The sequence below is a fragment of the Pocillopora damicornis genome, chromosome 2 (genome assembly GCF_964200805.1).
Source record: "Pocillopora damicornis chromosome 2, jaPocDami1.2, whole genome shotgun sequence".
Classification (NCBI taxonomy): domain Eukaryota; kingdom Metazoa; phylum Cnidaria; class Anthozoa; order Scleractinia; family Pocilloporidae; genus Pocillopora; species Pocillopora damicornis.
In genome coordinates, this window is record NC_142671.1 from 12,738,952 (window position 1) to 12,753,246 (window position 14,295).

At 36.7% G+C, this 14,295-nt stretch overlaps 1 protein-coding gene across 3 annotated transcripts; it reads right to left on the reverse strand.

Moving 5' to 3' along the window:
* Positions 1–581: 581 nt before the first annotated feature.
* LOC113664883 (uncharacterized) lies at positions 582–13,841 on the reverse strand. Of its 3 annotated transcripts, none has more exons than XM_089197577.1 (17): positions 13,630–13,841; positions 10,472–10,788; positions 9,965–10,154; positions 9,625–9,845; positions 9,383–9,530; positions 8,340–8,921; positions 7,298–7,764; positions 6,920–7,041; positions 6,219–6,731; positions 5,721–5,820; positions 5,271–5,430; positions 4,390–4,453; positions 4,127–4,193; positions 3,294–3,391; positions 2,909–3,035; positions 2,443–2,502; positions 582–2,353 (listed from the first exon to the last, which is right to left on the reverse strand). In XM_089197577.1, exons 1-17 carry the CDS (start codon positions 13,676–13,678, stop codon positions 1,889–1,891), a joined length of 3,750 nt encoding a protein of 1,249 aa, XP_089053703.1. In that variant the 5' UTR covers positions 13,679–13,841; the 3' UTR covers positions 582–1,888. The 3 variants fall into 3 exon arrangements, with proteins under 3 accessions (XP_089053703.1, XP_089053702.1, XP_089053704.1); XM_089197576.1 differs by having other exon boundaries at positions 2,443–2,580; XM_089197578.1 differs by lacking the exon at positions 10,472–10,788 and having other exon boundaries at positions 2,443–2,580; positions 13,630–13,793.
* Between the last annotated feature and the right edge of the window lie 454 nt (positions 13,842–14,295).

A 14,295-nucleotide genomic window follows, 5' to 3' on the forward strand; every position in this document is an offset into this window, starting at 1 on the left:
GGTGATCCTTGAGGCTAATCATTCTATGTACAAGTACTTTATCAGCTACAGTGATCCCTTGACACTTAAGAGCGAAACGTAGTAAACAATAGATGATGTGCTACAGTGATCTCGTGACACTTAAGAGCGAAACGAGGTGGTTGAAAGTAGATAATGTTACCTCAGTAACAAAAGAAGAAGAAAATGACCGGCAGCAAAAGGCAGAGAGTGACAGTGGGAGACGAAATGATACTTGCAAAGGCCATGAAGCCGATTCCCCCGGCCAACGAGTGAAGCGAGCAAGAACAGACAACGCCAGTTTGTTAGAGACCAACATCGATCAGTTATTCTCCTTGGAAAAGCTTAATGGTGACACTGTTAACTTGTATTTTGACTTTTTGAGAAATAATCGGGCATTTGGAGGAGGGAACTGGGAATTTGGAATTAGGTACAAAAAAAACAAGCAGTGCCGCAAGTTGGGTGGAAACTTATTAGTCAAAAACACTACGTTGTTGTATTTGTTGTTTTTATTAACATTGTTGCTGTTGTTGCCAGCCGGGTGATGTCAATAGACTGATTGTTAGAAGAATTACTCTCTAACACTCGGTTGAATTTTCTTTATTACCTGGTTGAGCTCCTATTACAATTCTTACCCTCGGGAACTAGCCAGTCTTGAGCTTAATCGCCACAGTTCAACTTATTTCTTTTGACATAAGTCTTTGCTATATTCTCTGATTGAAAGATGCTGTGCACCAGCTTATAAAGGTGACACCAAAGATGACACTTCTAAGCTGTCAATCTTCTTACATCGCGATCGCTCCGTTTCAGCCAGCTAATCACGTTATAGTACGTACGACAGTTCCTGTATACTAAGTATGCACCTTCGAATTGTTTACGCAATCACAAAATCATCTTCTACCTTAAATTTCTTAATTTTACGGTTAAGATCGGCCAGAACAAAGACAAGATTGATAATATAAAAATTATAGTTAACCTATTGGCAGAATTGAAATAACGCTTGAAAAGATAGTTTACGAGAAAATAGCCTTAGAAGATTGTTATATAACAACAGAGTAAACAGAAAATTTGGAGAAGGAGGGGCGTACTTAAGGTACCGCTCCTGAGAAAACTACGTGTTATTCGCATAAGTTATATAATTACAAATTCAGTGCGGAGATGAAAAAGCATAAGCTATTTACAATCATAGTCACCTTTTTTAAGAAGAGGTGTTGAAGGTGTTAACTTAAAATTCAAGAAATATTCTAGAATCGTGAATTTGACTTTAGAATTTGACCAAAAAAACCAGTCTGATAGTAATCAACAATAGTATAAGAAGCAGGAGTTTCCAGGAATTCTTGTGCGAGGTTAACTTTTACCAGAGAGATTTACAACTAGAAAATTGACGTAATTAGAAACATAGCTTATCACAAAATAGTACAACTAATCACCGATTACCGTAGGAACGGAGGAACTGTTCTGTACCAAATTCACAACCGCAATAAGAAAAAGGTGAAAGAAATTGTACTTAGATGAGATCGCCAAAAGCAATAAGAAATAATCAACCTGTCTTATTATAATTTTTGTATCGAATGGCTCAAAGTAATATAATATTTCCATTCTTTTTCCCAACACCCATATATGGAAAACCTTACAATATTTCAGATTAAATATAGTTATATTTTTATCGTTTAACATGATACAATTTGATTTAAGGATAGAACGGTATACCACGCTGGCATACCAATGTGTAGCTAGTTAAGGAAAAATATGTAGCGTCTATTGTGTTATCGAAAAAAAATCTCGGTCATAATTTTAAGGTATATAGTAAAGAGAATTCTAATTCCGTTTATGAAGGTGCCATTCATAACATCGTAGTGTGAAAAAAGTTACAAAAAGAAGCCAGTTGGGATCATTTGCGGTCCCCATCAGAGATAATTTCCGGTGTGGGATCATTTGCAGTCCAATTTGGGGATAATTTGCGGTTCGGGATCATTTGCGAACCCGTACATGCTTCCTTTCGCTTTGGCTCTTCCGCTTTGGCTCTTTCGCTTTGGCTCTTTCGCTTTGGCTCTTTCGCTTTTGACATCGAAGTGGTCTTCTCGTTTGGCTCTATAGGGGGCAACTTTCTGGGTGATCTCTCAACAGTTGCAAAAACCATACCCTCATATTTTCGTGTTTTACCTTGAACATCTGGCTTGGTATCCGAAGAATTTCCTTTGTTCTTACTTTTACTGTCGGAGGCTGCTTCGGTCACCGTCTGTATGCTATTTATAGCAGCCTCATTTGGTTTGTTCTCCAGTCTCTTTTGTTTTCCGTCTTGGGCACTGTTTTCTTTGCCCGCTCGTTTGTTTTTTCCTTTCTTTTTATCTTTTTCCTGTGTTGAAAAAAAAGACACAGTTCCATGGAAGAGTTAGTCAATCAACGATGAAAACCACTCAGTCGCACCGCATGCTTACAACATACCTTTTCTTCTTCGATTTCAATGGCCTCATGATCATCAAATGGTGTTTCTGCAAAAGAGTTCTTCCATTCCCAAACAGAAAGTATTAGTTGGCGGACTTTTTCATTTAAGAGAACGTAAAACAGGAAGAAAGCAACTCCCTGTTGACAGAACAGATAAGGAAGTGTCCTTTAAATAATTTTTGCATCTGAGTCACATTTTTTTCCTCTTATTATGAAGCTCGTCTTTTGAGTAAGCTTTCAACTAATTGTGTCATGTTCTGCTTACCATTTCATAACAAAAGAATACAGCAATAAAATAACCTTTACGATTTATGATACTAAATTTACATCAGTAATGAGACTCAGTGAGTGGCCGCAATAGGCCTGTGTGAACTACTTTATTTAGGATGTTTGAATGAAACATTCGGCTTGCGTTCATCAAAAATTGGCAAGTATTAAATTTCGTGTGTAAAAACAATTCTCTTACCTGCATTGCGTTGAATATCAAGAATAAGGTGTGGTAGACATCTCGATCGATGTTCAACGACAATGACCCCAGAAGCCAAGTTAGAACAACTGAGATGGTTATGCAAACCACAGTTTGAAGTCCAGACCTGTTGAAGATGTCACATGTTCGGTATTGCTTATAAAAAGTGTGGAATGGATGAGTAACGATAAGGTAAAAGCTGTTTGAAAATTTGCTCAAGTTTTGCCACAAACGAGAATATTAGTTGGACATATTGATTGTTTCTACACTAAACGGGTTAACAGACGATAGTTAACATCAACGACTGGTTTCCACTAGGAAACATATATAGCACAGGATTGTGAAGGTAATCACATACTTGTGAAATATTTCTGAAAAGCCTTACTTGATGATACTTTTCTTGTACTCATTTTCCTCCGTTTTATCGGACTTACGATAGGTGACTAGAGCTTTAGCCAATAAGATTATTAGTATGACTTGTACCTGAAAAGGGAAATAACATGTCCATGAGTTTTATCTTTGCGTTGATTACTATATATGTCTTGAGAGTTTGACATTTATATTGGTTCAAATCAGAGGGCAAATTATCCTTTGCTAAGAGATCTTGCTCTAATGATCATCCAATTTCCGAAGTCTAATGTCGCATCAAAACTCTCACGAAAAAGGATATCTTTGCTACTTCTCTTGGTCCGCATAAATCGAAGGTTCTCTTCCTTAATATTGTCCTATTTGCTAAGGTTGATCTTAGTATAAAATAAGACTTTTTTCTGTGAATCTATCTTATTTAATTCTTTAGATATGCCGTGCAGGTTATCTTGAGGTCATTCGACATTCCACGACAATTCAAAAGTTCATTACACGATACGTTTCCTGCTCACTCTCTGCTTGAATATCCATACGCTCTCAAAATTTTTAGTTACTTCATAGAGATAAGTATTCGCCATCAGTAGTCTGTTCCAATATGCATGAATCATTACGTAAATTGCGTAATGACCGCCGATACGAGAAGAGTATGCAATATAGTGACTTTTACCCCCCCCCCCCCAGCCCACCACCAAAAAAAACACACGCAGAGCCATATTTGTTATCAACACAATATTATGGGATTGTCGATTTCTTACTGGTACAATCTGAAGATGTATAGAAATCAAGGTAAAAGAAGAAGAAAAAATGAAATAAAATATCCGTAATGGCTTCCTCACGAGGTTCTACACTCACCATTCCTAACGTAATTATGGGCGTCGTTACTGACCAGCTTACAGTATCAGCGAATGAAATCCAACAACTGAAAAAGAAAGAGGAACGTATCTCAATGAAAAATGGTGAGGGCCCATTGAAGAATAATCATATTATGTTACTGCTATTTTAATGACATTCCCAAATTTTTCTACTAGCTTTCTAACAAAGGATAAAGAAATAGGAGAAGCAAAGATTATGGTCACAGGATGAGTAACTCTTGAGTTAACTGACTGATCACTCACTGTGGGTGCTTGCTGTATGTCTCGTACTTGGAAGCAAGAAAAAATACAGCAAAAAGTGGCAGACCTGAAACAAAAATGAAGGTTCTTAAGCGTTAGCAGGCGTTTTCCGAGGAAACTCCTTTAGAAGTAGATTTGTGTTACAACAATTTTGAAAAAAAATAAAAATCAAGGGCAATATCTGAGAACTATCACCATATAACTACATTAGCAAAAACCACATATGACAACCATGACACGGCACTGCAGCCACAACAGTAAACGGTAAAGGTTGAAATAGGGCCCATTGAAATTATCAACTGATTTGCTGCTGCAGTAGCACCAACATCAAGAGTCTACCACAACCACCCCCTTTTTAATCAACCGCAGTTATAACCTCAACTATCACCAACCGACTAACAGCGCCTCCACCAAAACACATAACTACAGCTAAAGACAAAATCGGCACCATGTTGGCAAGTGACAAGACATTTCACTCCACTTAAACTGCAATAACCGACAATAATACCAACGCCTCAATTGCAATTGGAAAGACCTTTCACTCCAATTTCACCATTACCATCGATAACAGCGACACCACACCAGCAATTGGTAAGATCTTTCACTCCAACATCGTCATAACCACCCTCATATATTTCAGCCAAGATAATATAAACCGTTGTTTATATCCTCTTGATTTCAGCACAACCATGCAATTAAATCAGAACAATCGCCACCAAAGCAGCAACAACCACTAGCATTTCAAATCATCTAAATTCAAAATTTACAAGATGTATCTTAAATAATTTGGGTAGCTTCCAGCAGCTGTTCATACTGTTAGATTTGCCACATCTTATTTAACACGCACATACATAACTGGGTTATTTTCTGCTACTTTCACTCACCCCATGCTCCTCCGAAATAGAGTTTTTTTTTCATGTGCTGTTTTTCTTCGCTTTCACGTGCTCTTGTAAAGTTGAATAGGTAGAGAGCTTGAACAATTAGCCAACAAAGAGTCACGAGAGAAAGGTAGTTCATGGTGATGGCCACAACCGCACAAGTAATCTGTAAACAGCAAGGGTTATTTAGAAAGTTGCATATCTGAATTTGAAAAAATAATGACTAGCCATTTCAAACATTAGAAAAATAAATGATTGTTTAAGACGGAGACAAAACCCGAAGCTCATCAAAATGATTTGTCAATTGGCGAGCTAAACTCTATTATCTTTGGAAACACTATTCCATCTAAAAAGGATGTTCTGTCACATTTGGCCCACGGGGCTCGGAAAAATACTACGCAACTCAGCTCGCAAAACATCTACCCTTATTATATGTTTAACTATCGAATAAGGTACCTTGTCGTCTCTGGCATCAGCTCCAAGTATAAATAAAAGTTGTGATAATAATACGCAAAACGTCTGACTCATCTGCATATCCCGCTCAAAACGACTGTCCCTTTGGGAAAAAAAGGAACTTTGTATTTTAAATTCAGTTATGAGAATATATACACTGTACTTCATGAAAGTACCAAACTGTAAAGTAAATGTGTTGTGGGTTGGCTTCCTTTTCAAATTTCTTAGGTATAGCAAAAAATAATAAACCTAGAGCTGGAAAACCAAATATTTTCTATGAGATTGATCCTAAGCTAGAGGAAAAAATACGCGGGGTAATACTGTTTAAGGTCAGTAGAGTTCTTTCGTTTTTTTTTTTTTTTTACAGTAAATAGTGCAAACTCTGTCGTGGGATCTGGAAATGATCACATGCGCCGAGCACATGACTGGATAAAATTGATAATTGAATAAATCACGTCACATCATCCTCCTTTTTAAAAATTCAACAATATTTTTCTTTACCTCATTACTTGGCGATGCATATCATCCTGCCTCATTTCGTCGTTTGCTACTTTTTCCTTACTTTCACCTTTTAGTATGAGATAAGTAAAACAAGGACACATAACCGCTAAGATTTTACGCTTAGTAAGTTTTGATTTTAACTGGGACAGGAGACTGACTTTTTCTTTCTCGCCGTTCTGAATATGCTCTCCATATGCTTCTCGCATTTCGATAACGCAGCTTTTTCCTTGTCCTGTGCTGTGAAAATTACCGCGTTTGAATCTCTTTGATTTTGTTACTTCAGCATCTGTTTCTTTCTTTGTGGATCTTCTACATGAATTACTTTGTAGATCATCAATTTCCGTGAAAGGGGTAAGACTGGACCGATTTTTGGTGTTTGGCTGTATTTCTTCATCTTCTTGAAACCCTCGGTTAACGGTTGAATTACAATTTCTGTCTGTCGCTGTCTCGCATTCTCTCCTTTTCTTCTTTTTAATTTTGGCTGAACTTTTGACTTCAAATTCCTTTGCGCATCTGCAATAAAAAGTATCCTTTATCAATGCAGATTGACTCGCCATACAGAATCATCCTCATTTTAATTGTGAGTACCCTTTCATGAGGCTTATTTGCCTTCGAATCTAGAGGACGGCGTTCGACCTTTGACCAGATGATTAGTTTGAGTTCTTGGAAGAAACAATTTTTCTCAACCACTGAGTACTTACGACAATGTGACAACGGCAGCTACTGTCGCTGCTGTTCCTACGGCTGCTACAGCTGCTCCTGCGTAGACCCCCTTGGGAATGGGGAAAGTAGTGTCATTTCTTGAAGTGTCTACTGTGATGTTCTGATTGGACAAATCAAATGAACAAAAAGAAAAAATCAGGAAACAGAGAAACGCACACATGCAAGAAATTAGCAACTGTTTATAATCTCGACGCACGTGGGCAATACTTAAGTTGATGAGAGTGAGATCACGTATGGCAATAACTGAATTACTCAGAGGTTAGGCATGGCCTCCATAAGTTTCGCTGTTCATGCGTTTAAAGAAATGATACCAAGAGGTGGCTGAAATTTGAAAGAGGAAATCAAAAGTGATTTACCAATTTTTCCTTTGTCCTAATAAGATCCTTGAACAGCGTTAAATTGAACGTATTAGTCTTATTGATTCCTTCTAACGAAACATAAAACCATCTGGTGGAGCACATCTTCACATAAATGACCATTCCTTCTTCAATGAACTCATCCTTTGAAACAAAACGAGGCTTGGTACATCCTCCGTCAGAGGTAGCATTACAAAAGGTGTCTTTTTGAAGCTCTTCTAATTTCCATAGTCTACTTATATCGGAAAGTTTATTGTCTTCATGCGGTTCACACGATCCCAGGTTAATGTGATTGTTTCGGGGATTCCTGTTGCTTGTTGAAACCGCAATATCGGCTTGACCAAGTGTTGTCTTTAGAAATAGGGTTTTGATTCTCGTCTTGTTGAATAAGTCGTATTTAAAATATCTTACTGCATTTTCGTTTACACTTGAACCAACTTCTTTTCCTTCATCGAGCAATGCGGGCTCTGATCATGAAAAGCAAAAAATAAAATGATTGGAAATGAGAAATGCTAGTGATCTGAAGTGTTTGACAATGCTGTTACTTCTAAGTTCTAAATGAAGGAATTAATATGAAAGAATACCTGAGACTGAGATATAATTACGTCGTAAATATTTCAGGGATATCCTGTTTGCAATGCACAACTCACGGAACAGGAAACGCGAGGAATTTATGAAGCATTACACAGTTCAGGATAGAGCAGTTTACAGCTGTCACGAGAGAGGTTGTTGGAAATGAGGGCAAAAGTGCAAGCGGCAATCTTGAAAGATAAATTGGCTATCCAGTAATCGATGACTTTTAACACATATCGATAAATAAATTAAGCAAACTTAAGATGCCTCGTCGTTACAGCAACATTTTCCCAAATTTCCTTGAAATCCTGAGGTCCAGGAACTGTGACCTGAAAACTACCCAAATAACTTTCGGGATAATCGTGTTCACTTTTACGCTTTTTTTCCTTTTTCGAAAAAGCTGTTTACTGCACTTAACATGCTCCACAACATGCTATGTATTATTATAGCGTAAATAAAAATGAATCACCGTAGCATGAGGCTTCTTGAATGTTTTCTACCAAAGTGTTTATCTCTTCAAAGGACTTGGGAAGAATCACATGATCAGAGTCAGGATCACTAGCAATAATGTCTAACTCATCCTTGTTTATACTTAGGCCGATCCCTATCACAAAGATGTTAACTCCTTCATTTCGGAGTAAGTTAGAGGGCTGGATGATGCTGTCCGTTCCTGAGGAAGTTCTTCCGTCGGTGAGAAGAACAAGCACTCTTGGCACACCTAATTCTTTGGGTCTCACACCATTGTCGGGGTTTTCAAACAGCTTTGTGTAAGCTTCTGAGAGTGCTAAGTCAGTGCGTGTGCCACCACCTTGATATTGTATCGCTGCTGTTGCATTAAGGACGTCTTGCTTTCTTATGAAGGTGTTAAAGTGAAATATTATCGTTGGAGAGTCGGTGTATGTGATAACAGCCACTCGAGTGCCAAGAGGGTAAGAGATGTCGAAATACTGGCACACCTTTATGATAAACTGGAGTCCAATTTGAAAATTTTGGGGGTTGACGCTACCAGAAGAATCCAATACAAACACCAAATCGATTGCATTTTGACAATCTAAGAGAAAAGAAAAAAATTATACAAAATTGGAGAGTTTTTAGATTCTATGCTTCCTTCCTCTCTGTTTCTGACATGAACATATATTTTAAAGCACACTCAGTCGAGTACAGCTATACACTAAGGATCGGGGCCATAAAATAAATGCTTGTATCCTGATTCAAAGAGAAGATTTTTTACGTAAAGGTCTCTTGAATTCAATGAAACTTGACTAACAAATTGCCGAGGGGATGGGAGAATCCGGGTCACTGCTGTGCACGTAATTTCTGTGCCGTAAGGGAAAAATTACCTTTTTCCACTGTGTGGTTCTAGTATCTTCTTTCAAAAACAAAGCGGTGTTGAGAGCCTAAAGACATGCAAGATAGCATTACGTTATGGCGCATTCTCGATGCGCGAGAGGTATATCACTTGATATCAATATTGCTATAATATGGCTATAAAATTATGTAAATCATCATTACCGAGACAGCAGGTGATAGGCGACGGTGTCAGACAACCACTTGCAGAATATTCACCCTTACAGCTTTTTACTAATTTGCAACGGCCATTTCTGTAGTCTACTGTACATCTTGGTCCGTTCCCTTCCGGCGGACATGGAATATCAAGTACCTATAAATGGGAGGAGAGCAGTAGAAAAGGTTTTTGTGGCAGAAATACAACTTAAAACAGCATGAGCGGTTGACACATTTAATCGTAATCTTACCTTGAGCGCATGCCTCCAATATCTAAATAGACTTTCAATCCCATTGTTACTTTGCTGAATTTTCGTGGATAACTCCGCAAAGCTGTATTCAGTTCCATCGCAGAGTTTTCTTAAATCTCCGGTAGGCAAGCTGCTGTTATCAGCTGAGCTATAACCATTCAACCAAAGCCATGCCGCGACCCTAAATCCAACAGATGGCAACGCAACCATTTCTGGCTTTTCTGTAGAGAAATATGGGGAATATTATAACCTGAAATTAGGCTTACAATACACTGCAGTACACTTCATTGGTATCACTAAATAAACTTATTGGCTTCAACAGCATTTTTTTCGAACTTACGTGTGATTTCTATATCGAGTGAAGTTTTCACAAGTTGATACATGTGTTTTCCTATCAGAGGAAGGAATCCTCTGCTTATGTATTTACGGGCATCAGATGCTCTGGTATTTCCCAAGCTTTCTTTTCCTTTGTACTTCTCTCCATCGGAATTTTCCTCTGAATATAGCATTCCTGATGTTTGATACAATATCTAGGTAAGATCAAGAACAAGAAATGCGTCAGGTCAACGTCGGCAAAAAATGGGCAACGCAAACGTCATTTATAATGAGATGCACATTCAAACTCTACATTGAACTGTCTCGCTACATTGTACTGATGGCATGCCATTCGACGATACCCATAAAACAGAAGACATCCTACATTGTGGATATCGACAACAATAAATTTCTACAAGGAGTTGGCGTGAAGAATTTTGGAACTCGAGTATTCAATTTTTTTGAGCCAGAAGAAATAAGCGTAAGATCCAAGAGAATTCTCAAATGTTCTGTTTGTTGCCATTAAACATACTTGAGCAGTGAAGGCTGCTATTTCATGTTTACTCCACATCTCAGCAGTATCCAACGCTTCCATGTAAAACGGATACAATGCTCTTGTCCTTGTGGTCTCTCCAACCAAGTCAAGATACGTTTCAAAAGACACAGTGATATTTTGTGTGATATTTTTTTGTGATGGGACAGGTGCAGTATCCAAGATACAGCAAACCAGCTTCTGATCGTTAAGGGCTGAATTTCTTAAGGTGGCTCCCGGGCAGTCTTTGGCTTCCTTGTAGTAACCGGTGAAATATGGAGGGTACTTTGATAAGCACTTCAGGCAGCTGACATGTTCTGCAAAGAGTAGGATACGAGTTTTTTGTTTGTCTTTTTTTTTTTCTTTTTTTCTTTTTTTTTTCTTTTTTTCTTTTTTTTTTCATAATTTCCACCACTGATTCAATTCAAGTAGTCGCTGAGTCATGATTGGTTAAAAGACCACTGTTTTTCAGTAGTTCTTTATTCTACATTACTCAATCATTTTACCTGGTAGTTACTGGAACTCAAATACCTTAGATGCAATTATTGAAGATGGATCCCAGCTTAACAATACAATGCAGAGTAAGTACTGCTTAACATCTGTTACCCTGCCTGACAGTGTTACAATTTTTGGCACTAACATAAATGTACATGTTAATGAAGTAAGTCACAGAGAATTAAGTAATTTAACTGAAAGCAGAATATCTTTTGAGACCTTGATTTTAAGGAACCATACTGGGAAAACAGGATTTTTAATGTGGATATCAAGTCACTGTATAGCTTGTATTTATCAATAAAATACAAAAGTAAAGCAATTGTTTTCTCTTCTGAGATATGAAGACAGTCATTCAACTGCAATGAAACAGAATATACACATTCGTGGTGTGGATAATCTAGTAGAGAAAATTAATTTTATTCAAAATAAACAGGAATGTCAGACTATGGAATATGATATACAATTTATTTGCTGTCCATGTAAAATTACTGAAATTGAAAGGAAACACTTTATATGGAAAACACAGAAAAAACATGTATGACAGCATGGAACCTGTTGCCAATTGGTGTATTCAGTATTGTTTTCTGTATTGCCAACAATTCAATCTGTTTTAGCCCAGTTGCTTGGCAAAGCAGTGGTCCTAACGATAATCATTGGAGATTTTATCTAAACTTGAGCATCCCATGAACATAATAATAGAGAAACGTGTTTCATACATTTGTACAAGGCCATACAGATCAATGAGTGGGATAACATCGTGATTATTAATAATTGAAAAAAGTAAACAAGTTTCTGGCCAAAACAAATTTTGGCAGTTGTGATAATGTGTATGTACTAATGCCTTCAATGTTAATTATTTTGCAAATAAAGTAAGTCACCTAAAGTATCAAACTTAAACAAAGTATTCTTTTGGTTAAGAGGCCTGTGGTTCTGGACAGAGGCTTTCTGTAAGTATTTACTCTTTGTGGATAGTCTAGTAGAGGAAATTAATAATATTCAAAATAAACAGGAATGTTAGACTATGGAATATGATATACAATTTATCTGCTGTTCATATAAAATTACTGAAATTAAAAGAAAACACATAATGAGAAAACGCAGAAAAAAATATTTGTATGACAGCATGGAACCTGTTGTCAAAGAAAGGTTTCTAGAAGACATGAAAAGAAATATATAACTATATGGATGCTAGAAAGAAGAAAAAATTACTTTCGCAACCCAATGAGAAATTAGTGAAAGCCAGATCGGGTGAATTGTGTATTAACCAGTTTAAGAGGAAAATAAGAGAAGGCCCTAATTTATATGTACTGTCTGTAATCAAATACCTTATAAGAAATCAGTAATAACATGCATAAACGAGAAGTACCCTTGCCAAACATATTTCAATATTCACAGTCATTTGATGGAAAACAGTGTATATGCAACACGTCATTAAAAGGTCATAAAAGAAAAATTACCATGTCAGGCTGTAGTGAATAATATTTACGTGGATGAAATACCCACAAAACTATCCTCATTAGAAAAACTAGAACAAATACGAATAGCTCAACGAATAGTATTTGAGAGGATCGTGGTCATACATAAAGGACAACAGAGAAAAATTAAGGGTGCAATATGCAATATACCTGTAGAATGTGATCAGACATGTAATCAACTCCCTCATCCACCTGATAGATCTTGTATAATAATACTTAAGCTTAAGAGAAAGTTACAATCTAGGGGACATGTTTTTTTCAAGCATCACGACTAGAGTTAATACAGCAAGTTCTTAACTGGCTCAAAGTACATAATCCATTGTACAATTTGTAGATATAGTAGTTGATATTAACAATATTGATAACAACCTCACAACTTTGCAAAATGATGCAGATGATAATGATTCACATCAACATGCTACATCAAACAATCTCACAACAGATAGTGATCCTGCTTTGGAGTTTGGTGCAAGAGAAAATGACAAATTAACTAGTGATGAAGTAGAAAATGATGAACCCGTAAATGAATATAGAGCCCCAGTATGCGAGACATGTTTAGAGTCAATTATACCAAACTATCCAGTGGTGAATGCTCAAGTAAAACGCTCGATACGAAGCCCGAGTGAACGCTCCTCGAGCATCTAGTTTTTTCGTAACTCTATCATGGAAAGGTGATTGTAGTTAGCAAGAGACCATAAAATAATGAATCAAATGTAAGAAGTAAAAGATAAGATGTAAAACATAACCCCCAGAAGTAAATTCTAAACTTATGCGAACAAGTAGCTCGGTAAATTTACAGGGGTAATGCTTTTCCTTTCCATTTGGTTATGTAAGGGCAGAATTTAAAATCAGAATTCTCTTTAAATCAATTTATGATAGTAATTATAACAGTGGTTCGTCTTTTTGTAACATCTTCACTCTTTTCATTTCGAAAGGAGAGACCTTCCCAAGGTTTTTTCCTTCTCTTGAAAATTGACTGAACTTGCATTTGCTTTCCTAAAACGTAAAAAAAATTCGTCGTACCAGAGTTGCTATCGCCAAGAATGTTCCAGCGTTGTATGCTTCCTTTATACGAGCGTTCGATGGTGTCTCGAGGTATTTGTCCTCTTTGCCGTTTAGATGATTGCGCAATTTCTGTGTGGTTGTGTATGAATATACCATATATATGGAACTTTTAAGTAAACTTACCAAATATAAACCACAGAACTAGAGCTTGAATAACAGGTCTTCTCGCCATCTTTATCAATAATCAATAATCCGAGAACATTCAATAAATAACCCCTACCACGCTTATCACAAAGCAGCTCAGCAGCTCAGCAGTAAACTTAAAAGGGCAGTGTTTATCAATAGACTGATGAAGATTAATCTTTTAAGATCTCTCAAATACATAAATAAGTCATAACAATTTCCTTTTTTTTTTAGATTTTGTCTGAAAAACTGAATTAAGAAGTTTTATATTAACATAAGAAAGGTGTGTGGGTCTTTATCTTAGAGTAAGCGAAGGGTTAAAAATGTCAATAATGTTCCTTTCAGAATCTTCATCCACATGCATCTTCAGATAGACAAAGCTCGGACTTTAACGGTTAATGAAATGTGTTTCTCCTATATAAGTAGTTGACAGTTTCGATTATTTAAAAAAAGTGAGTGAGCTAGTAATAAAAATGATGAAAAAAGCGAGAATACCTTCATACAATTTATAAGTTAAAATATGAGATAAGTGTTCTATTCTTTTTTTTTTTAATTTATTTTTATTTAAACACGGTCAATTCATTAGCCTAAAACATACATATCACATACGCTAGAATATTTAAAACTCAAACTATATACTATAACACTAAAAGCTGTTTTCCGTGA

Excerpts from the sequence above, each read along its gene's own strand:
- LOC113664883 (XM_089197576.1), bottom strand. The coding sequence starts at position 13,678 with ATGGCGAGAAGACCTGTTATTCAAGCTCTAGTTCTGTGGTTTATATTT. Across the intron at positions 4,454-5,270 it reads CTATTTCGGAGGAGCATGGG|GTCTGCCACTTTTTGCTGTA; the intron begins GTGAGTGAAAGT and ends TTTTTGTTTCAG. Across the intron at positions 4,194-4,389 it reads ACATACAGCAAGCACCCACA|TTGTTGGATTTCATTCGCTG; the intron begins GTGAGTGATCAG and ends TTTCTTTTTCAG.